This window comes from Oncorhynchus mykiss, chromosome 10, assembly GCF_013265735.2.
Source record: "Oncorhynchus mykiss isolate Arlee chromosome 10, USDA_OmykA_1.1, whole genome shotgun sequence".
NCBI lineage: Eukaryota > Metazoa > Chordata > Actinopteri > Salmoniformes > Salmonidae > Oncorhynchus > Oncorhynchus mykiss.
In genome coordinates, this window is record NC_048574.1 from 37050012 (window position 1) to 37073187 (window position 23176).

Sequence of the window (23176 nt, forward strand, 5' to 3'; positions counted from 1 at the left end):
TGTGTGTGTGTGTGTGTGTGTGCGCGCCCACACATTCGTGCAGTGTCTCCACATGGTGTCGCATAATTCATATGATTCAAATGGAATTCACAGGGCCATGACGCCAGAGATCGATATCTCTACAGACATCTGACCTGGAACTAGGAACTAAGACTGCGGTGTCATCTTATGTCCCTGTTTGAACAACTTTACAACAACACTTTTAAAGGGAACCGTTCACACATGAAGCAGTGGACACGTCACTCAGTCCTAATCCAACCACAACCACAATGGTTCAATACAGACTCGGCAAGTCCAGACAGAAATACTAGCAGACGGAATAAGGAGAGCAGATTGACCAGAGATGTAACAGCATGTCCCATCTGTGATACTAAGCTGTTGATGAAGGGCCCAAAGAACATTTCTAGGGAGTATTTGAAGATCTGGATCAAGTCGTTAACGCATATGCCCAAAACAGTTGTTCAAATTGGCTGAATTGTGAAGGAGTGATTCGCCCTTTTTGCCTATCCCTTTACCCAAGTATCCATCCCTGAACCAGTCCCTACCATTTTAGTAGTCCTTCCCATATCTCCAAGCCCCTAACATTTAGTGCTGACTCTATTCTAGACATCCCCTCCCTCCTACCTATCATTGCCTCACAACATTATCACTGGCAATGACATGTTTGTCTTTATTTGAAATGCTCAACATACTCTCTTCATAAAGCCGTCCATAAGCCCACATAACAGGCACAGCATTAAAGTGTTAATCGGTTAGTTAATTCGACCTGATTTTAATGGAGGTAGCTACAACACGTCATGTGAGTGTCCCTCAAACCTAACAGTAGATCTGTGCAATCCGGAACAAATCTTCTCTTGCATAGATTTACAGACAAGGAAAATGGTAACTGGCTGTGTGTATGTCATGCTGCCTCTAGTTGTCAGCATTATTAACCACTTATACAGTACTACTTCAAATAAGACACTAACAAAAGCCAGGCAACATTCACTTCAATTGATGATTTGTTTAAAAATGTGTTTTTGCTTTGTAGATGATTTAGTTTCCTGATCACTCATCTCTGGTTCTAGACTAGTAACATCAACATCCCTCTGCCTTACCTTACTTTTCCATTGACCATTATGACACTAATCACAAAACCGTCTCTGGATTGCTACTGCTCTGCCTACAGCACACTTGGCTGCTATAGACTGCATGTCATTTTGGGTACCTTAGCTCAGTCCCAAGACATCAACTTAATTTGCCACATCTATACGTTTTGAAAGGGAACTTCTATCCTCAAGTGGTATGTCAAGATGTAACAACATACTTTGTACAGACAACATGCCAATGCAAGCCAGAGGCTGTTATGAACATGTCATTTTAGATGTAGAAATGTTGGTAGTGTTTTCATGTCAACCTATCCCCTTTCAGTAATATGCTGATGTAGTTGGCATTGACATTCTCTACTTTTCTGTCTGTATTTCCATCCCTCCCTCCCTGACCCTCCTTTCCCCCTCTACTCCTACCTCCCTCCCTGACCCTCCTTTTCCCTCTACTCCTACCTCCCTCCCTGACCCTCCTTTCCCCCTCTGCTCCTACCTCCCTCCCCTGACCCTCTTTTCCCCCTCTGCTCCTACCCACTCTGCTCCTACCTCCCTCCACTGACCCTCCTTTCCCCCTCTGCTCCTACCTCCCTCCCTGACCCTCCTTTCCCCCTCTGCTCCTACCTCCCTCCCCTGACCCTCTTTTCCCCTTCTGCTCCTACCTCCCTCCACTGACCCTTCTTTCACCCTCTGCTCCTACCTCCCTCCCTGACCCTCCTTTCCCTCCCTGACCCTCCTTTCCCCCTCTACTCCTACCTCCCTCCCTGACCCTCCTTTTCCCTCTACTCCTACCTCCCTCCCTGACCCTCCTTTCCCCCTCTGCTCCTACCTCACTCCCTGACCCTCCTTTTCCCATTTACTCCTCCCTCCCTGCCTCCCTGACCCTCCTTTTCCCCTCTGCTCCTACCTCCCTCCACTGACCCTTCTTTCACCCTCTGCTCCTACCTCCCTCCCTGACCCTCATTTCCCTCTCTGCTCCTACCTCACTCCCTGACCCTCCTTTTCCCATTTACTCCTCCCTCCCTGCCTCCCTGACCCTCCTTTCCCCCTCTGCTCCTACCTCCATCCACTGACCCTCCTTTCCCCCTCTGCTCCTACCTCCCTCCCTGACCCTCCTTTTCCCCTCTGCTCCTCCCTCCCTCCCTGACCCTCCTTTCCCCCTCTGCTCCTCCCTCCCTCCCTGACCCTCATTTCCCTCTCTGCTCCTACCTCACTCCCTGACCCTCCTTTTCCCATTTACTCCTCCCTCCCTGCCTCCCTGACCCTCCTTTTCCCATTTACTCCTCCCTCCCTGCCTCCCTCCATTAGATCCTCCCACCACCTCCATGCCCTCCACCACCCCTGCGCCTGTCCTAACCGGCTCTGCCTCCTCATCCACCTCTGTGGGAGACAAGCGACGGGTCTTCACCTCCCCCACCCTGGCAGCCCTGCCCCCTGACAACCACCTGGGCACCATTGTGGGCGGGGCTGTGGGCGGAGCCTTGTTCCTCCTTCTGCTGCTGGTAGTGGGCGGGGTCTGTTACCTACGACAACGACAGACCTTCCGCGGGGACTACTACACTAAGCAGTACCTAGGGCCTTCAGACATGCAGAAGGCTCCTCCACAGCACGAGCTCCACCCTACTAAGCCTGAAAATAACGTCTACCTAGACAAGGACCGCGAAGAGTGGGGCGACCGCGAACGCAACCACGTGCGGGACCGTGAACGCCTCCACCTGCATCCAACATCAACAACCATCATAAACAACCAAAGAGAACCGGAGTACCAGCCCAACGGCCTCACGAGGGCGATGAGGAACGGAGACCACCACGACCACCTGCGTAGCTACCCCAGCCCACACCAGACAGGCCATGCTAGATACGCTGCCCCGTCACACCCACTGAGCACTGGCTCCCCCTACCTGTCGGATGACTGCTATGACAGCGGGGCTGAGGGGGACTATGTCTCCCATATGGACGGCTCAGTGATCTCACGCAGGGAGTGGTACGTCTGATCCCACCACCACCAGGCACGCTACCCTGCCAACAGACTCTGCCACCAGAGAGAAGAGAGACCACAGCGCAGAAATCACAGGAGGATTTCATACATTATTTAAGAAAAGAGAATACTCACATGTTCTGCCTCTCTACATCTCTCTCTCTCTCTCTCTCTATCTCTCACAAGCTCATGTTTGGACATTGTCTTTATACTGTAGTTTTCTCTTTCAACATGCTTTTTCATTTCTCATACAGGAGCTATTTTCCTCTGATTCTGATCCTCATACAGGAGGTGTTTTCCTCTGATCCTCATACGGGAGGTGTTTCCCTCTGATTCTGATCCTCATACGGGAGGTGTTTCCCTCTGATTCTGATCCTCATACAGGAGGTGTTTCCCTCTGATTCTGATCCTCATACAGGAGGTGTTTCCCTCTGATTCTGATCCTCATACAGGAGGTGTTTCCCTCTGATTCTGATCCTCATACGGGAGGTGTTTCCCTCTGATTCTGATCCTCATCATGGAAGGTGTGTGGATTGCCTTCATTCTGAACTAGAGGACAAATCTGTTAACTAGTTCATGTGGCTCACAGTTCACTACACATGCACTACTGGGTAGGCCTTGTGGTATTGTTTTGATTGCAAGCCTTTAGCAATTTTCATTTTTATGTTAATTACTTTGTAAACAAAGGCAGAACTCTTGCTCCTTTTCATTTCATGATTCTGTAAATGAAATGAAGTCATTTTTTGGGAATCTGGAAGGAAAGGAAGGAAAGAGGAAAAAGTGGACAGTATTTACTTGTTATTCCAGATTTCATTTCTTCTTGGTCTGTGGTTTGGTACCCACAGAAAGGGAAAAGAATGTACAGCTTTCTGGCACATACATGTGTTTCAGTTGCTAAGTGGATAGCACGGATACAAATCACAAAACATTATTGTCATTATGTGCTGTTACACGCGTATGTGTGAGTGTATTATTAGTACCAGTGCCAACCTGGTCAATATTGTCACATAGCGTTAGATGCTGTCATTGCAGCAGGATGTCGTAGGTTAGAACTACTTCCTGCATCAGTGTGATGGTCCGTCTCAGATAGCAGGACAGTAATGATAACTAACGAGTTACAACTGAGTATTAGTTGACTTGTTGTATATCACCTCTTCATACAGAGATGTTCAGCCCTTAATAGAATTAAAACATATTCAACTAGAGGTCCCTTTTCACAGATGGGGGGGGGGGGGGTCTGTATGTTCAGGAGCTACATGCTTTCTGTCAGCACCCTCTTCCTCTCGATTTGTATGTGCTTTTCTATATATAATCTGAAATGCTCATAGAAATAGAGTACGATGTATAGACTGTCTATGTTAAAGGCTGTTTAGAAAACAGTAAATGGGCATAATACTTCTACTTCTGTTGTTATTTCAGCTGTGCTACTGTGAAGTAAATAGAGAATCGTTGTTCTGTCTAGTGAGATTTTCTCTGTTACTCACTGCTCTGGGTTCAGTTATGTGACCGGTGCCTTATCCCAGGAGAGCAGTAAAGTAGTCAAGTAAAATGTACAGACAGAAGTGCAAGGCCCGTTTCATCCTCTGTTGAGTGAGGTGTTTGTTACCTTTTATTTTCCTCCCCCCCCCCCCTTTTTATGTGTGTTTTTTTACAATGTTTTGATCAAGTCATTCTGTTTTTGTGGCATATCCTCTTTTCTCTATTCTCTGACGATAGCATTATTTTTGCTCATACAATGAATGACATTTTGCAAAGTCTGAGTTGCAAAACACCTGAACAAAGCTGAACTAAGCTAAAACAATGATTATGTTATTGTACAGTTCCTATATGGCAGTTTTCTGTCAGAGCAGCGGAGTTAAAGGGATAGATTGGGTTCCTTTCCCTGTGAGCAGTCTATAGACGAGGTATGACAGAAATCCATGCTTTGGTTTATATTCAGATCATCTAGAAGTGACTTTGTTGAGCTTCACAATCAATTTGAGATACTTTTGGATGATTTGGACATGATGCGTGAAAAATGCTAAGATCATTCCCATGACTTGAATGGGAGTTGTCCCACAAAATTCTAAAACATTAGCTTGTGGAAACAGTGCCTGGGAAAGCATGGATTTTTTGTCATACCTTGTCCATAGACTGCTTACAGGGTAAGGAAACCAATGTGTCATTTGGGTGAACTATCCCTTTAAGTGTGCATGGTATATAAGAAAATGAAGTGGAGATTTTTGGACTTCCAGATGGTTTTGTTTAGTTCTTGTACAAAGTCTGCGAGAATGGAGAGTGGAGCACCCCAACACCTCACCAGGGTCAACCTCCAACCGTATTTCACATTCTCCTTGCAAGCACCTTCCCATTGTGTTCATGCTTGTTTTGTATATAAGAGAAGAGCTACTGTAAGTTTAAAAATATATAATGCAAGAAAACATTTAAAATAATCACATGTTGTATAATCAATGACAACAAGCATTATTTTGTACATATTTTTTTTGAAATACTTTTTGTTTTCAATAAAGCACCTTTTTTTCTGTGATTTGCATTTCCTGACTGATCTGAGCTCCTAAACAAGCTTCCTCGGGTAGCTACTGTACTCTCAAAGTGATGATTCTCCTCCCTGTGCTCTTCAAGGTGACGTCATCTTTAGCTCCCTCACTCATCATACAGCCTGTGCTCCGGTGCATCACACACTTCCAAACAAATCCATAGCATGTTACTGCCACTATCACAAGCCAGCGTTGCAATATGAGATTTCATTTGTTTTTTTCTCTATTTGACTGCTGCCCATCTTTCCCTTCTCCCCTCTCTCTTACTCTGCCTCTCTCCAAATGCTTTCTGTAGAAGTCAGCAGAGATCAAAAAAACCTCTCGTCTTTAGTCTCTTTCCCCTCTCTGGTTCTCTTGTCAACTCTCGTCTGGCTTTGTGACAGAACAGAATTTGCCCCCTGCTCCCCTCTACAGCTTGTCTCCTTTGTGAATTTCCCCTGTGCCTCTCTCCCAGTATCTCACAGCTGGTGAAATCAAGTGGTTAGTGTTTATATCTGCCCCTGAGCTCCCCCTCTCCGGGCCATTGACTCTGTCCCCATGGCAACAGTCTCATCTGGAGCTGGTGACAGGCGGGCTCCATCAGGGCCCCACCACATGTACCTGCAGACCGAGAGAGAGGAGGGAGCAAGGTTAAAGGGGCTGTTGAAGGATGGGAAAATGAGAGGTTTGGCCATCAGACATGAAATGGTCCTTTATGACAAGCTGACAGTTGCATAGAGTGGGCTCTGCGGGGTTAAGAAATCATTTGACCTTGGCATTGTGTTAGTGTATGTCATCACCACATCTTCTTTCTGCTCAGCTCTTATTTCAGTAGATTCTGTCCATGAAAGTTTTTCAAGGTCTCATTCACCTTGGACTGGAACATGCCTGATTCTATTGTACAGAGTGGGCTGTTGATTTAGCACCAGCTCTCCAGCAGTAATGATTTTCAGTCTGTTATGCTTGAATTATGTTGAAACCCCCATATACAAAAATCTATTCATTGATTTGTCTTATCACCTTCAGCAGATATGAAGAGATTCTAGGGATACTTTACGAACCAGAGTCGACCCACAACACAGACTGCAGGGTAGTGTACAATCTAAATTAATGTGAAAATGTTTAATTTAGGAATCAGTTTTAAATGAAGATGGAGTTCGACTACAACAAATAGAGTAGTGGGGACCACTAGTACTGTATCCCACTGTGCAGCTAGCTGGTGTCTAATTGGGACAGATGCCTGAGAGATTGACAGACCACGACCACCCACACACTTCCTGTCCCGCCGCCTCGTCCCATCTGATCCGCCCACTACATAAGCATCTGCTTCCTCAGAGCTCGCTGATGTCCTGGTAACCACATGACCCTTGACCTTGCTGTTGAGAATTTTTTTTCTCAGTTTGACCTCTGTAGGTCAGTGAGGTGTTCATTCACCTGGTGTTTTAGGTTTGCCCTGACCTGGGTTAGGAACTGTTGTGGTCATACACCTCTGATTCCCGCTGTCCTTTTAGAGGGGTTTGAGTTGGGTTTTGTCTGTCAGCACTGTTCTGAGAGGAGTGGATAAGTAGACTGAGAACCTGAGACAGGATTAAGCCTCTACCTGGGTCAGGTTGCAGTTTGGGAATGTGTCGGCGGGATGTAGTGTCTATCAGATCCTCTAAGGTGTTGGCCATGGCAGCCTTAGAGCTAGAGAATCAGGACCCTTAAGGCTTGTGCACATCACACCGAATGTGGATCTAGCGTTAGTTTTAGGGACCATCCACTGCAGAAGTCTGACTGACAATATTTTTTTACGTGATTCTACATGTAAAATCGGTGCGCACTCGGTTCACAAATTACTTTCAGAGGTGCTGACTACTCTCGCCAGCAAACACTATTGGTGTGTCTGATCCATTAGAGCTTGATAATCAGGATCCTTGTGATCAACCCTGGCAGCCACACACACACACCACTCCTCTCACCTACACGTCTGTCTGCCATTACCACCACCCCACTCATAGGAGCAGTATATTCACTCTTGCCTTGTCTGGTCAGATGTACGTTAGCTGAAGTGGGCAGAGAGAACAAGAGTCTTAAGGTCATTGTACTTGACTCATCATCTGCTGTCATGGTTATCAAAAGGAGTTACTATAGCCCTTCATGGAACGTCTGGCTAATCTCTCCTCTAATTTTCCCTTCCGCATCTCACTCAAGAGGCTGTGTTCTTCACTGCTCTGTAGTGAAGCGTAATCTCTCCCTGCGCTACTGCTAAATCCAATACCCCCTATTGTCGGTCATGTGAGGTGTGTATTGAGGGAGAGAGAAGGATGGGGGGGGGGTCACCCCAAGGTCCCACGCTGTTTGTTCTGCATCGTAATTGACATGTTATTTTGGATTCTCGTCTCTGCAGATTATAGATTTTTCTACCGCTCAAGAGCTAAGCAACTTGACTTGTCTGTCACTCTCTCGCTTCCTCCCCCCTCTCCGCTCAGTGTCTTAAGGATGCTTCTTTCCATGCAACTAACTAATTAACAAATACAACGTTGTGTTTGACCGGGACCCATAAGGTCCACTAGGTTGTATAAGGTTCTGTGATTTTAATTCATCTTAATTAATCGTGATCATTGCAAATCTCCTCTCCAGACCCCCGACATGGAGGATAACGAGACCACATTACACACAACATGAGCAGGAGCAGGAAGAAAGATGGGGAGAGAGAGAGATGGAAAGAGGGAGGCTGAGGTGAAAAGTGAATGAGGCCCATTGAAGTATGAGGGAGCTGCAGGGGAGAGACTACAGAAGCAGGGCTTTAAGAGGAGCAGCATGGCGCCCCTAATCACACTTGAGTTACTGTAGTTCATACTGCTGGGAGACGGTCAGCAACCTGCCTGCAGATCTCTCTATCTCTCTCCCACACACACACATACACACACACGCAGCTTCTTACACTTAGGCTGTGTTTACACCGGCAGCCCAATACAGATCATTTGACCAAGCGAAACTGAGATCTTTTCACATCAGATCATTTTCAGAGTGGATCTGATTGGTCAAAAGACCAATTAGTGAAACCAATATCAGAATTGGGTTGCCTGTGTGAATGCTGTTAGAATGCTCCTGGATTTGTATAGTCAAATGTTTTGCCGCATGATTTCTACACTGCTCTGATATGTGGGATTGTGTCTGCTGTTTCATATCATCTGTCTGTGTTCTGTTCCAGACCAGTCTCAGGAAAAGAGGGCAAACTCTGTTGCTGTGGCAGGGGCAGTGATGGGGGCTGTCCTTGCCCTCTTCCTCATAGCCGTCTTCACCATCGTCATCCTCACTGCACGGAAGACTTCGGCCCCAACGTACACAGACAAAGTGTGAGTGGAAGTGCTGTCACAGAATACTGCAGCTGTATTGGATCAATTCATCCATTAGTTAATATCGTCAACTGATATGTTGTGACTATCATATCATCATGGAGTTACAGTCTAACTCAAATCCAAAGTGCTTTCCTATACATACTGCACATGGAGTCATTCCACTGCAGTGTACCATAAAATGGAGTCTGGTGCAGGGAGGTAGCGAGGTGGTGGTACAAGGTTGAGGGGTGACAAGTAATTGCAGTCTTGGCACGAGTCCCTTGCCTTGTTTTGCTGAGTAAGTTTCTATTGCTAGACCTGCACTCATGTTAGCGTTGGGGCAAAAAGAAGGAAGGAACTTTTAGAGTAAATTATTTACATAAGAGTTGGGTCACTCCCTGCCCAAGATGTCTGTGACTGACATCTGGCCCTGTGTGTGGGTGGGTGGGTTCAAGTGATTGGGATGCCTCAAAGCAAGTGGCTAACATATTCCTCAACTCTTATATGTGTATCCTCCTGTCCTTACTTTAGGGTGCAGTTTCATGTCAGACACACACACATATGACCCAATAAAAACAGAGCGCTTTAACCAGTCTACCCTCCAGTTGAAACAACATTTTCCAACACAGGAAGTGAAGCAAAACAATCGCATATGTTTCTCATTGGTCTATCCTCCTATTACACCATAGATATGGAGCTCCATCCGGCATCTATATCCCCACAGGGATTACATCATCTCTGTTTTCCTTTTGTTCTTGAAAGGCCTCTTCAATCCCATTCCTCCCCTGTCTGTCTGCATTTCCTCACTGTACGTTCACACATTCAGCTTCTGACAACCAGGACAAGCTGGCCAATCAGCCACTCCCGTTCCATGGCGGTGGGAGGCCCCTAGCGGACCATCACTCCCAGATGATGTTCGTCATGAGGGAGACAGAGAGAGACACAGTGAGCTGAGGAGGATGTGTCTGATGTGGGAACAGCCAGTCTGTGGTGCTACAGACTTTATTACCCTACTACATTACACACTGTTAAACAGGGCAGGGTTCCGTTACATTACACACTGTTAAACAGGGTAGGGTTCTGTTACATTACACACTGTTAAACAGGGCAGGGTTCCGTTACATTACACACTGTTAAACAGGGTAGGGTTCTGTTACATTACACACTGTTAAACAGGGCAGGGTTCCGTTACATTACACACTGTTAAACAGGGTGGGGTTCCGTTACATTACACACTGTTAAACAGGGTGGGGTTCCGTTACATTACACACTGTTAAACAGGGTAGGGTTCCATTACATTACACACTGTTAAACAGGGTAGGGTTCCATTACATTACACTCTGTTAAACAGGGTAGGGTTCTGTTACATTACACACTGTTAAACAGGGTAGGGTTCCGTTACATTACACACTGTTAAACAGGGCAGGGTTCCGTTACATTACACACTGTTAAACAGGGCGGGGTTCTGTTACATTACACACTGTTAAACAGGGTAGGGTTCCGTTACATTACACACTGTTAAACAGGGTAGGGTTCCGTTACATTACACACTGTTAAACAGGGTAGGGTTCCGTTACATTACACACTGTTAAACAGGGTGGGGTTCCGTTACATTACACACTGTTAAACAGGGTGGGGTTCCGTTACATTACACACTGTTAAACAGGGTGGGGTTCCGTTACATTACACACTGTTAAACAGGGTGGGGTTCCGTTACATTACACACTGTTAAGCAGGGTAGGGTTCTGTTACATTACACACTGTTAAACAGGGTAGGGTTCCATTACATTACACTCTGTTAAACAGGGTAGGGTTCCATTACATTACACTCTGTTAAACAGGGTAGGGTTCTGTTACATTACACACTGTTAAACAGGGTAGGGTTCCATTACATTACACACTGTTAAACAGGGCAGGGTTCCGTTACATTACACACTGTTAAACAGGGCGGCGTTCCGTTACATTACACACTGTTAAACAGGGTGGGGTTCCGTTACATTACACACTGTTAAACAGGGTGGGGTTCCGTTACATTACACACTGTTAAACAGGGTGGGGTTCCGTTACATTACACACTGTTAAACAGGGCGGGGTTCCGTTACATTACACACTGTTAAACAGGGCGGGGTTCTGTTACATTACACACTGTTAAACAGGGTGGGGTTCCGTTACATTACACATTGTTAAACAGGGCGGGGTTCCGTTACATTACACACTGTTAAACAGGGTGGGGTTCCGTTACATTACACACTGTTAAACAGGGCAGGGTTCCGTTACATTACACACTGTTAAACAGGGTAGGGTTCCGTTACAGACGTGTTCAAATTTGTTGGTACCCCTCATAAAAAACGAAGATTGCACAATTTTCTCTGAAGAAACTTACAAAAGTAATTGTAATCCACCATTGTTTATTCCATATTTAATATAATTTTTTTATTCAACATAATATTGTAAATAATAAAACAAATGAAAATGGCATGGACAAAAATGGGACCCTTAATATTTTGTTGCACAACTTTTAGAGGCAATCACTGCAATCAAACGTTTTCTATAGCTCTCAATGAGACTTCTGCATCTGTTAACATGTAGTTTGGCCCACTCTTCCTGAGCAAACTGATCCAGCTGTCTCAGGTTTGATGGGTGCCTTCTCCAGACTGCAAGTTTCAGCTCTTTCCATAGATGTTCGATAGGATTCAGATCAGGACTCATAGAAGACACTTCAGAATAGTCCAATGTTTTGTTGTTATCCATTCTTGTGTGCTTTTAGCTGTTTGTGTTTTGGGTCATTATCCTATTGGAGGACCCATGACCTGAGACAGAGACAGAGCTTTCTGACACTGGGAAGTACGTTTTGCTCCAGAATGCCTTGATAGTCTTGAGATTTCATTGTGCCCAGCACAGATTCAAGGCACCCTGTGCCAGGCACAGCAAAGCATCCCCAAAACAGAACCGAGTCTCCTCCATGTTTCACTGTAGGTATGGTGTTCTTTTCTTTGAAAGCTCCCTTTTTCCCTCTGTGAACGTAGAGCTGATGTGACTTGCCAAAAAGCTCCAGTTTTGACTCAGCTGTCCAAAGGACATTCTCCCAGAAGGATTGTGGCTTGTCAATATGCTTTCCAAATTCCAGTCCATCTTTTTTATGCTTTTCTTTTACAAGTGGAGTCCTCCTGGGTCTTCTTCCATGGAGCCCACTTTCGCTCAAAAAGCAACGCGCGATCAGAAACTGACGTACCTTCACCTTGGAGTTCAGCTTGTATTTCTGGCAGTTATCCTTGGGTTTTTTTTCTACCATTCGCACTATCCTTCTGTTCAACCTGGGGTTGATTTTCCTCGTGTGGCCGTGCCCAGGGAGGTTGGCTACAGTTCCATGGACCTTAAACTTCTTAATAATATTTGCAACTGTTGTCACAGGAACATCAAGCTGCTTGGAGATGGTCTTGTAGCCTTTACCTTTACCATGCTTGTCTATTATTGTCTTTCTGATCCCCTCAGACATCTCTCTCCTTTGCTTTCTCTGGTCCATGTTCAGTGTGGTGACCACAATGATACCAAACAGCACAGTGACTACTTTACTCTGGTCCATGTTCAGTGTGGTGACCACAATGATACCAAACAGCACAGTGACTACTTTACTCTGGTCCATGTTCAATGTGGTGACCACAATGATACCAAACAGCACAGTGACTACTTTACTCTGGTCCATGTTCAGTGTGGTGACCACAATGATACCAAACAGCCCAGTGACTACTTTACTCTGGTCCATGTTCAATGTGGTGACCACAATGATACCAAACAGCCCAGTGACTACTTTACTCTGGTCCATGTTCAATGTGGTGACCACAATGATACCAAACAGCACAGTGACTACTTTACTCTGGTCCATGTTCAATGTGGTGCACACAATGATACCAAACAGCACAGTGACTACTTTACTCTGGTCCATGTTCCGTTTGGTGCACACAATGATACCAAACAGCACAGTGACTACTTTACTCTGGTCCATGTTCCGTTTGGTGCACACAATGATACCAAACAGCACAGTGACTACTTTACTCTGGTCCATGTTCAATGTGGTGCACACAATGATACCAAACAGCACAGTGACTACTTTACTCTGGTCCATGTTCAATGTGGTGCACACAATGATACCAAACAGCCCAGTGACTACTTTACTCTGGTCCATGTTCAGTGTGGTGACCACAATGATACCAAACAGCCCAGTGACTACTTTACTCTGGTCCATGTTCAGTGTGGTGACCACAATGATACCAAACAGCCCAGTGACTACTTTACTCTGGTCCATGTTCAATGTGGTGCACACAATGATACCAAACAGCACAGTGACTACTTTACTCTGGTCCATGTTCAGTGTGGTGACCACAATGATACCAAACAGCCCAGTGACTACTTTACTCTGGTCCATGTTCAATGTGGTGACCACAATGATACCAAACAGCACAGTGACTACTTTACTCTGGTCCATGTTCAATGTGGTGCACACAATGATACCAAACAGCACAGTGACTACTTTACTCTGGTCCATGTTCAATGTGGTGCACACAATGATACCAAACAGCCCAGTGACTACTTTACTCTGGTCCATGTTCAGTGTGGTGACCACAATGATACCAAACAGCCCAGTGACTACTTTACTCTGGTCCATGTTCAGTGTGGTGACCACAATGACACCAAACAACACAGTGACTACTTTACTCTGGTCCATGTTCAGTGTGGTGACCACAATGATACCAAACAGCCCAGTGACTACTTTACTCTGGTCCATGTTCAATGTGGTGACCACAATGATACCAAACAGCCCAGTGACTACTTTACTCTGGTCCATGTTCAATGTGGTGACCACAATGATACCAAACAGCACAGTGACTACTTTACTCTGGTCCATGTTCAATGTGGTGCACACAATGATACCAAACAGCACAGTGACTACTTTACTCTGGTCCATGTTCCGTTTGGTGCACACAATGATACCAAACAGCACAGTGACTACTTTACTCTGGTCCATGTTCCGTTTGGTGCACACAATGATACCAAACAGCACAGTGACTACTTTACTCTGGTCCATGTTCAATGTGGTGACCACAATGATACCAAACAGCACAGTGACTACTTTACTCTGGTCCATGTTCAATGTGGTGCACACAATGATACCAAACAGCACAGTGACTACTTTACTCTGGTCCATGTTCAGTGTGGTGACCACAATGATACCAAACAGCCCAGTGACTACTTTACTCTGGTCCATGTTCAATGTGGTGCACACAATGATACCAAACAGCACAGTGACTACTTTACTCTGGTCCATGTTCAGTGTGGTGACCACAATGATACCAAACAGCCCAGTGACTACTTTACTCTGGTCCATGTTCAGTGTGGTGACCACAATGACACCAAACAACACAGTGACTACTTTACTCTGGTCCATGTTCAATGTGGTGCACACAATGATACCAAACAGCACAGTGACTACTTTACTCTGGTCCATGTTCAATGTGGTGCACACAATGATACCAAACAGCACAGTGACTACTTTACTCTGGTCCATGTTCAGTGTGGTGACCACAATGATACCAAACAGCACAGTGACTACTTTTCTCCATTTAAATAGGCTGAATCACTGATTACAAGATTGGAGACATTTGTGATACCAATTAAAGAAACTAATTAGTTTGAAATATCACTATAATCCAATTATTGATTTTCTTTTCTAAGGGGTACCAACAAATGTGTTCAGTCATTTTAGAATATCTTTGTAAAATAAGCAGTGACTCATCTCTTTTCACAGCTTCTTTGCATTATTCTATGACATACCAAAGGTATGCAAGTATAGATGATAAAATAACTTTTAATTTCATCACTTTTCAGGAGGAATGAAGTATTTCAATGAGACGAATGGGTACCAACAAATGTGAGCATGTGTGTACTTTACAGATTAAGATAATGGGAGTTGTTGGGGTGCAGGTACTGTAGTTCTGCTTAAAGGATCTTGTTTATCTGTCATGGGAGCAGTTTAGGATACAGCCTATGGAGAGAGACTCAGCTAGTGGGAGATAAATCCAAACAACCCTATCAGGTGGAAAGCATTTAGGTGTGTGTCTGTGCCTGTGTGTGTACAGTGCCTTGCGAAAGTATTCGGCCCCCTTGAACTTTGCGACCTTTTGCCACATTTCAGGCTTCAAACATAAAGATATAAAACTGTATTTTTTTGTGAAGAATCAACAACAAGTGGGACACAATCATGAAGTGGAACGACATTTATTGGATATTTCAAACTTTTTTAACAAATCAAAAACTGAAAAATTGGGCGTGCAAAATTATTCAGCCCCCTTAAGTTAATACTTTGTAGCGCCACCTTTTGCTGCGATTACAGCTGTAAGTCGCTTGGGGTATGTCTCTATCAGTTTTGCACATCGAGAGCCTGAAATGTTTTCCCATTCCTCCTTTCAAAACAGCTCGAGCTCAGTGAGGTTGGATGGAGAGCATTTGTGAACAGCAGTTTTCAGTTCTTTCCACAGATTCTCGATTGGATTCAGGTCTGGACTTTGACTTGGCCATTCTAACATCTGGATATGTTTATTTTTGAACCATTCCATTGTAGATTTTGCTTTATGTTTTGGATCATTGTCTTGTTGGAAGACAAATCTCCGTCCCAGTCTCAGGTCTTTTGCAGACTCCATCAGGTTTTCTTCCAGAATGGTCCTGTATTTGGCTCCATCCATCTTCCCATCAATTTTAACCATCTTCCCTGTCCCTGCTGAAGAAAAGCAGGCCCAAACCATGATGCTGCCACCACCATGTTTGACAGTGGGGATGGTGTGTTCAGCTGTGTTGCTTTTACGCCAAACATAACATTTTGCATTGTTGCCAAAAAGTTCAATTTTGGTTTCATCTGACCAGAGCACCTTCTTCCACATGTTTGGTGTGTCTCCCAGGTGGCTTGTGGCAAACTTTAAACAACACTTTTTATGGATATCTTTAAGAAATGGCTTTCTTCTTGCCACTCTTCCATAAAGGCCAGATTTGTGCAATATACGACTGATTGTTGTCCTATGGACAGAGTCTCCCACCTCAGCTGTAGATCTCTGCAGTTCATCCAGAGTGATCATGGGCCTCTTGGCTGCATCTCTGATCAGTCTTCTCCTTGTATGAGCTGAAAGTTTAGAGGGACGGCCAGGTCTTGGTAGATTTGCAGTGGTCTGATACTCCTTCCATTTCAATATTTACGCTTGCACAGTGCTCCTTGGGATGTTTAAAGCTTGGGAAATCTTTTTGTATCCAAATCCGGCTTTAAACTTCTTCACAACAGTATCTCGGACCTGCCTGGTGTGTTCCTTGTTCTTCATGATGCTCTCTGCGCTTTTAATGGACCTCTGAGACTATCACAGTGCAGGTGCATTTATACGGAGACTTGATTACACACAGGTGGATTGTATTTATCATCATTAGTCATTTAGGTCAACATTGGATCATTCAGAGATCCTCACTGAACTTCTGGAGAGAGTTTACTGCACTGAAAGTAAAGGGGCTGAATAATTTTGCACGCCCAATTTTTCAGTTTTTGATTTGTTAGACACTTGTTGTGTCCCACTTGTTGTTGTTGATTCTTCACAAAAAATACAGTTTTATATCTTTATGTTTGAAGCCTGAAATGTGGCAAAAGGTCGCAAAGTTCAAGGGGGCCGAATACTTTCGCAAGGCACTGTATATGCGTATATGTATGCATTCTACCCATTTCTGATAAAGAGCATTAGGGTTAATCCTGTCAATAATGGTGATAATAAGCCTAGATTATTTTTATTAGTTTTGCCATTGATCCAAGGTATTATTTATTTATGATAGCAGTCTGGTCACTTTGTTAAATCCTCGACCATGTCCTTGACTCTCTTGCTCTTTCACTGGAGATTCACATTTGGATTCTACAGCTGTTTGTCTCCGCTGCCTTGGAGCCGACGAGTGTGAAAGCAGATTCTCAGACTGACTGTTGGAGAGGACTCTAATACAGCCTGTCTGGCCAAAAGAAACACAACCCTGATCTGAAACCCAGTAGTGAACAGCTGTGTGGAAGAGAGACTTTCTGTGCCTGCATGCATAGCTCCACAGTGGTGTGTCTTTTCTACTCTGGGCCTTCCTGTTTTGTGTCTGATGCCAAATGAAAGGCAGTCGGCCTGAGTGTGGCCCTGGCTGTGTGTCTCTGAGGGCATCCCTGTGGACCCTGTGGGCCTGGCTGAATGGATACAGGCCTCATCCCTCTGTCATCACACACACATTAAAGCCCACCTCTTCTTCTAATGGATCAGGTGCACTCTACAGTCCCACAGCCTTCTGTGGGAAACACATGCAAGGTCATTAACTATACATCAGATATGTGTTCTCTCCATGTCTCATCCAAGTCAGATAGAAGGAAAAGGAGACCTATGAGTTCTTATGCCTGGCTATGCTGGGCTGCACTTTAGAGCAGTGTTTCCTAACCCTGTTCCTGCAGTACCCCCAACACTACACAGTTTTGTTGTAGCCCTTGACACACCTCATTCAACTCATTGAGGGCTTGATGATTAGTTGACAAGTTGAATGAGGTCTGCTTGTCCAGGGTTACAATAAAAATGTGTACTGTTGGGGGTACTGGAGGACCAGGGTTGGGACACACTGCTTTAGGGTGATCAATGTTTTTAGAAATCAATGATTATGACATGAGATAATAAATGAACACAGGTCAAAGTGTATATGTTTTTGACCACTGGGGGAAAGTTGCAATAATGAATTATGACCTCAAGCTGCTCTCTCACTCTGATGTGTGAGGGTGATCACTATAATAATAGGAAGTACATCCACAGCCTAATATGACATGTTCCTGTGTGTATGCCCTAGCATGGAAATATGGTCAGAGAGAGGGTGACGGACAAAGATTTGGAGTTAGAGCAAAAGAGATGATACTAGAGCTCTCCAAAACTGGAGTAGAGTGTAGGTCAGGGCTAGGCAACGCTTGAAGGATGTGTGGAGGAGATTAGGTTGATTGGCGTGAGCTGGACCTTGATGAGGGGACGGCTGTTAACCTAATCACTCTATTTAACTCGGCTTAGCGCCTGTCGATTCTAGCCTGTAATTGATTTAATTCACAGTGGAAACCGTTCCTAACACAATTTTAATTCCTCTGGTTCTACAACTTTGCAATTACCTGGTTTGCCATCGCACAGTAACATGTCTTAAGGTGTGCGTTATAGTCACTGTCAGTTGACATTTAATTTTAGGGACAGACCATGTTTTTTTATTTTCTCCTCTCTCCCTGCAGGATTGATCTACCTCCGACGCACAAGCCTCCTCCTCCCTACACAGAGAGACCGTCAGTCATCCCTCTGGTTGTCCACGCACCACAGGTGGCCTCCCTTTCACAGGTAAACACTCCTATTATTGTGTGTAGGGTTGCAGGTGGAGCTACGGTTGGGGTTATATCTGGAGTTCAGGTTATGGTTAGGGACAGATTTGGGGTTAAACTGGGATGTGGACATGAAGCTAGGGTTAGGGTTGTTGCACTACACCACACTGCTCCTAACCGGTCAACTTCTCATTCAAGTAAACCTTAAATAAACAGCTCTGGGGAAGGAGAAGAGCCAGATTGGGGTTAAAATGGAGTTAGATTCATTCAGCTCAGTGAGATGCAAAAGCAAGTCTTTTAAGATCATTGAATGATTCAGTGTCCTCTGTTTCCAACCATGCATTTCTCTCGCTCGCTCGCTCGCTCTCTCTTTCTCGCTCTTTCATCCTACCCTTCTCCCTTCTGTTTCTATCTTTACCTCGTTTACCGGTTCATTTAAGAGTGTTATTAGTATTCAGGTCCATAAAAGGAATGTAATGGCTTTGGCCTGAACCCTACCTCACACTATTCAAACAGCACCAGTAAAATGGAGTTTATCTGTGTTTCTGTGTATGTAGAGCTACAGAGTCTAGTATTCCCAACAAAGACTGTCGTCTGTCTGGACTACAGGGAGAACAGTCAGTTCTATCCATCTAGCGTCTCTCCTCTGAGACCCTCTACTGATTCAGTGCCAATTCTCTTCAACTCACTCCCTCATCTTTGATGTGTTTTTCAGCTGCATATATTTAGGGTTGAAATGAAAAGTTTTGAGTTTTTTTAGAAAGTTGATATGACTAATTTCCGGAATATGTATTTATTTTGTATCAACAGCGACACAGTGAGTCATCCCATCCTCTATTTTTGCAGGCTCACAGGGCTGTGCGGCAGTTTGAGATGGCAGAGAGAACACCTGCCAGGCTCACACCCCGGGAACCCCGAAGCCCCTCCCACCAGCCTCTGTCCTATCAGGAGTGGGTGTGTCACCAGAACGGGGCGGATCGTATCTACATCAACCACCGGGAACACTATGTGTGACGGACACGTCCTAAACCTTCAATGGACCTGTCAATCAATCACTCACCCTGCCCCACCCATCGCCATGCAGGCTCACAGATGCCAGCCTTTTCAATGTGAAGAACCCAGGCAACGAAATAGTTTGACTTGACCAAGCCTTCATAGATGAGTCTACTCCACATTTAACATCATTTGAGAGCAGCAGTTATCACCTGTAAGAAGCAAGACTAATGAGGCCGAAGCATAAACTGCTGAGTTTCTCTGAGGAACGACAACCCAAACACCCCTCCACTCCCCTTCTCCGAACCACCGCACACACACCTGTTCTGTTCCCAACCACATCAATGAACAGAGGATAACAGCATAGGGAAGAGCAGGAAGACAGATTTGGTACAGTACCACAAAGTAACTATTTAAAATGGAACACTAAGCTCTGCTGTGTACTGTATAGGAGTGGAATAATATGAAAACACCATACTAAGCTCTATGTATAGTAGTTGAATGTGTTACTATGTCACTGTGGCTATGTGATAATCTTGTGTACAGTTATGCTCTTTGAATTAGTTAGAACTAATACTTTTTTTAGGATTGTGGTAAACACCAGGCATATCTTTGTACGGTTCTGGTAAACACACAGCCAATTAGGTAGGATTCTAACTTCATGGTATAAGAACAGAAATAGTAACATTGTCTGAAGGACCGTGCACCAGGACATCAGGATCTGAACAGAGATGGTAACATTGTCTGAAGGACCGTGCACCAGGACATCAGGATCTGAACAGAGATGGTAACATTGTCTGAAGGACCGTGCACCAGGACATCAGGATCTGAACAGAGATGGTAACATTGTCTGAAGGACCGTGCACCAGGACATCAGGATCTGAACAGAGATGGTAACATTGTCTGAAGGACCGTGCACCAGGACATCAGGATCAAGCATACCAGATAGCAACAGTATACCAGATAGAGTACAGCGAATTTCATTATATGTTACTATCATGTAATTTAAATGTTGGGAAAAGATGAATGTGGTTTAATGCTTCGAGAAGTTAACTGAATCCTAGAAAAAGGAAACTTTTGCACTTGGAATTGAAACATAAATCATTCATACATCAGTGGAATAATCCTATTTGTGTTATTTCACTGCAATTTCGTAGAGGTCTTTCTAGCGCCATTTATGTATTTGAAGGGGATCTTCTCAACTGTTGATGATTTTGTGTTCTCATTCTTCCATTGTGAGTAGATAATATATGCAGTGTTTGTTTTTTACACATTGGTCAGGGTTAGAGTTTTTTAAACCATCATATTTCTACAGTATAGGTAGTCTGTGTACATGACGTTTTTATATGGGCAAACGTTCGGAAGAGCAGTCGCAGCCTTAGAGGCATCTGCTAAGGACGTTAGCCCCACATAGCAGTGTGTTAATGAGTTAGGCCTCCGTGCCTCTCCTCTCCTGTCCTGGTGGGGACCAGGGCTGTAGCTGAGCCAACCCACAATAAGGCCATTGTTTGTTTCCCTGCCACTAGTGAATAAGCTCTCAGGAATGCATTAACTATTGAAATATAAAAATGTGTCAGTTTCCATCAGCTAACAAACTGCCCTGCTGGAAGTAGAGTATGTACAGGGCAAGTTTTACCAGGCCATCCTGAGGGGCTGAATATTATGGACTGTTTTGGACTGTTACGTCATGTAGCCTATTGGTTTGTTAGGGAGGGTGGTTTGGGATTGGACTGCAAAACAAAGTTGAGGGATGAGAGGAGTACACTTTTGTAGCTCTTCTGTACAACTTAAGTATCGTCATGATTGTATGTGTAGAGTAGCATTGGTGTTTTGGGATCTGATCTCGGCACATTTTTAAAAAGCCTACCTCATCCTCAGCTCATTCATACTTCAATATAACGGTTCACGTCTTAAAGGACAAGACATTTTAGAAATGAAATATGAGTTTATGAATGGAGGCTAAAGAAGAAAGCCTTAGTTGTTAAACATGCCTTTTGCACTGTGAGTTTGTGGATGTGAGTGATTTGAGAGTTTGAGGATAAATGTGTACTTAATTTCTTCACAGAGGGATCTTTATTTCTGACCAGTAACCGTCCTCCGTCATGGCCTCTTCCAGACGTCCTGTAAAATGTGGTGTTTAGGTCATCCTCACTATGTGTTTTATGAGGAGGGCTCCTGTGTTTATGTTTTGATGTACAGGCTGGATAGAGCACTTCTCGCATGCAGTTACAGCCAGGAAATATGTCTCTAAAAGCCTATGTCTGCAGAGACACCTGAGGGAGCCCTGTGAGGAGAATGCAGCCAGCTCCCTGTCCAATGGAAAGAGAACAGCTCTGGTTCAGGTCAGTGAAGGATCATCATCATTTCCATCCAGGACATTTTCTGGCCATGGAGGGACTCCAACTCATCTGTTAGAGAGACAGCAGTAAAACGGTGACAGTGAGAGGGACATATGTGACCCATGGCCAGGGTTGGATAGTAACAGATTACAAGTAATCCGTTACATGTCAATTATTGCAAAAAACAGTAACTGTAATCCGTTACTTTACCAGCACAAATATTGTTATCAGATTACAGATACTTTTGAAAAGCTAGATGATTACTTTGAGGATTCAATTTGAATTCAGAAAGGATGTTTAAAAAAAAAAGAATCTGACACTTCTCTGTTTTCTCAATGACATTCAAATCAGCATTGAAAAAAGCGCAAGTTTAAATTTGTTCCACCTGAGCGAGTCTGACCAAGTCCGAGACCACTACGATGACAAACCAAACGTGTTTGATGGGTCGTGGGAAAATAGCTTTTGTAGGCTACAGTCCAAGCTATGTCTTCCAATGCTGCGACTGCTGTCGGCATCCAAAGATTATCCAACTTGAATAAAGGCTTGGAGGTAAGGATGACAGCAGTGGTGTAGTCTACGGCGATACGGATATCACTTGTTATTGATATCTATATAGTGCATTGATGTGAATCACACTGCTGCTCTCTCATTTAGCTATTTCTGCCATAAGGATAGTGGTGGTTGTGGATGGCTGTTCACAAATCTAAATGCGTATATAATGTCTGTCTGTCTGTCTGTCTGTCTCTGTCAGTCTCTCTCTCTATGCTTCTTGGCTGAGACATTGTCTTCTGAGAATAGCCTGGCCACCTGCCATCCTTCTCTCCCGTCAGACTATTAGTCTGTGTGCAGGGTGGAGGGTTAGGGGGAGGGGAGGCCACTGTAGGGAAGGGAGTGTATGGTATTGGGGAGAGGGTAGAGGGTGGGGGGGGGGGGGGGGGGGGGGGGGTGGACAGGGGGATGGTGGACAGGGGGATGGTGGACAGGGGGCCAGACTGACAGTTTACTGCCGTTAAGAGGGGCCTTTTGTTCTTCGCCTGAGCCTTTAGTCACCTTTATTTTACGTCTGTAAAACGTGGATGAAGAAATACTGTGCCATGGAGATGGGCATGGGATAATGGATGGCTGTATGGTGAAGCAGTGGAGAAAGAAGGGAGAGGGGAGATGAGTGGGGCAAGGCTTTACAGCCATTCAAGGGGGATCACGGGCACTGTACTTTGATGTGCCATCTGTTGAAATCGGCTGCATTGGTGTGTCTCTGTGTGGATGGCTCAATCACTGGAACTCAGAGCCAGCTCTGCTCTCTATAGCAATGTGAAAAGTCTATAAATCAAACTGAGAACACAATTATGAAACATGATCAAACATATCAATTATGAATGCATCTCAGTATTGATCTGTGTCTGCTTATAGAACAGTGGTTTATCACTGAACAACAGCCAGCAGATTGTTTACAGAGCAGTCCCCAGCAGGGAGACACACTATTAGATATGTCCAGCTCATGACATCTCAACGGGAGAGCAGCCTATTGTTTCTGAAAGCTCATCTATAAAAATCCAG

The 23176-nt window shown here is 44.7% G+C and overlaps 1 protein-coding gene across 4 annotated transcripts in view; it reads left to right on the forward strand.

The window, feature by feature from the left end:
• The window catches only part of nectin3b (nectin cell adhesion molecule 3b), a 69481-nt gene extending 49072 nt beyond the window's left edge, over nucleotides 1-20409 (forward strand). The window contains exons 6-8 of one of the 4 annotated variants that reach the window (XM_036990195.1): nucleotides 8773-8917; nucleotides 18204-18306; nucleotides 19134-20409. In XM_036990195.1, the coding sequence (XP_036846090.1) occupies nucleotides 8773-8917; nucleotides 18204-18306; nucleotides 19134-19301 (416 nt within the window). In that variant the 3' untranslated portion in view covers nucleotides 19302-20409. Of the gene's footprint in view, nucleotides 1-2390; nucleotides 5588-8772; nucleotides 8918-18203; nucleotides 18307-19133 lie in introns of those variants that run through there. The other 3 variants (XR_005053654.1, XR_005053653.1, XM_036990194.1) reach the window with 3 other exon arrangements.
• Nucleotides 20410-23176: the final 2767 nt, after the last annotated feature.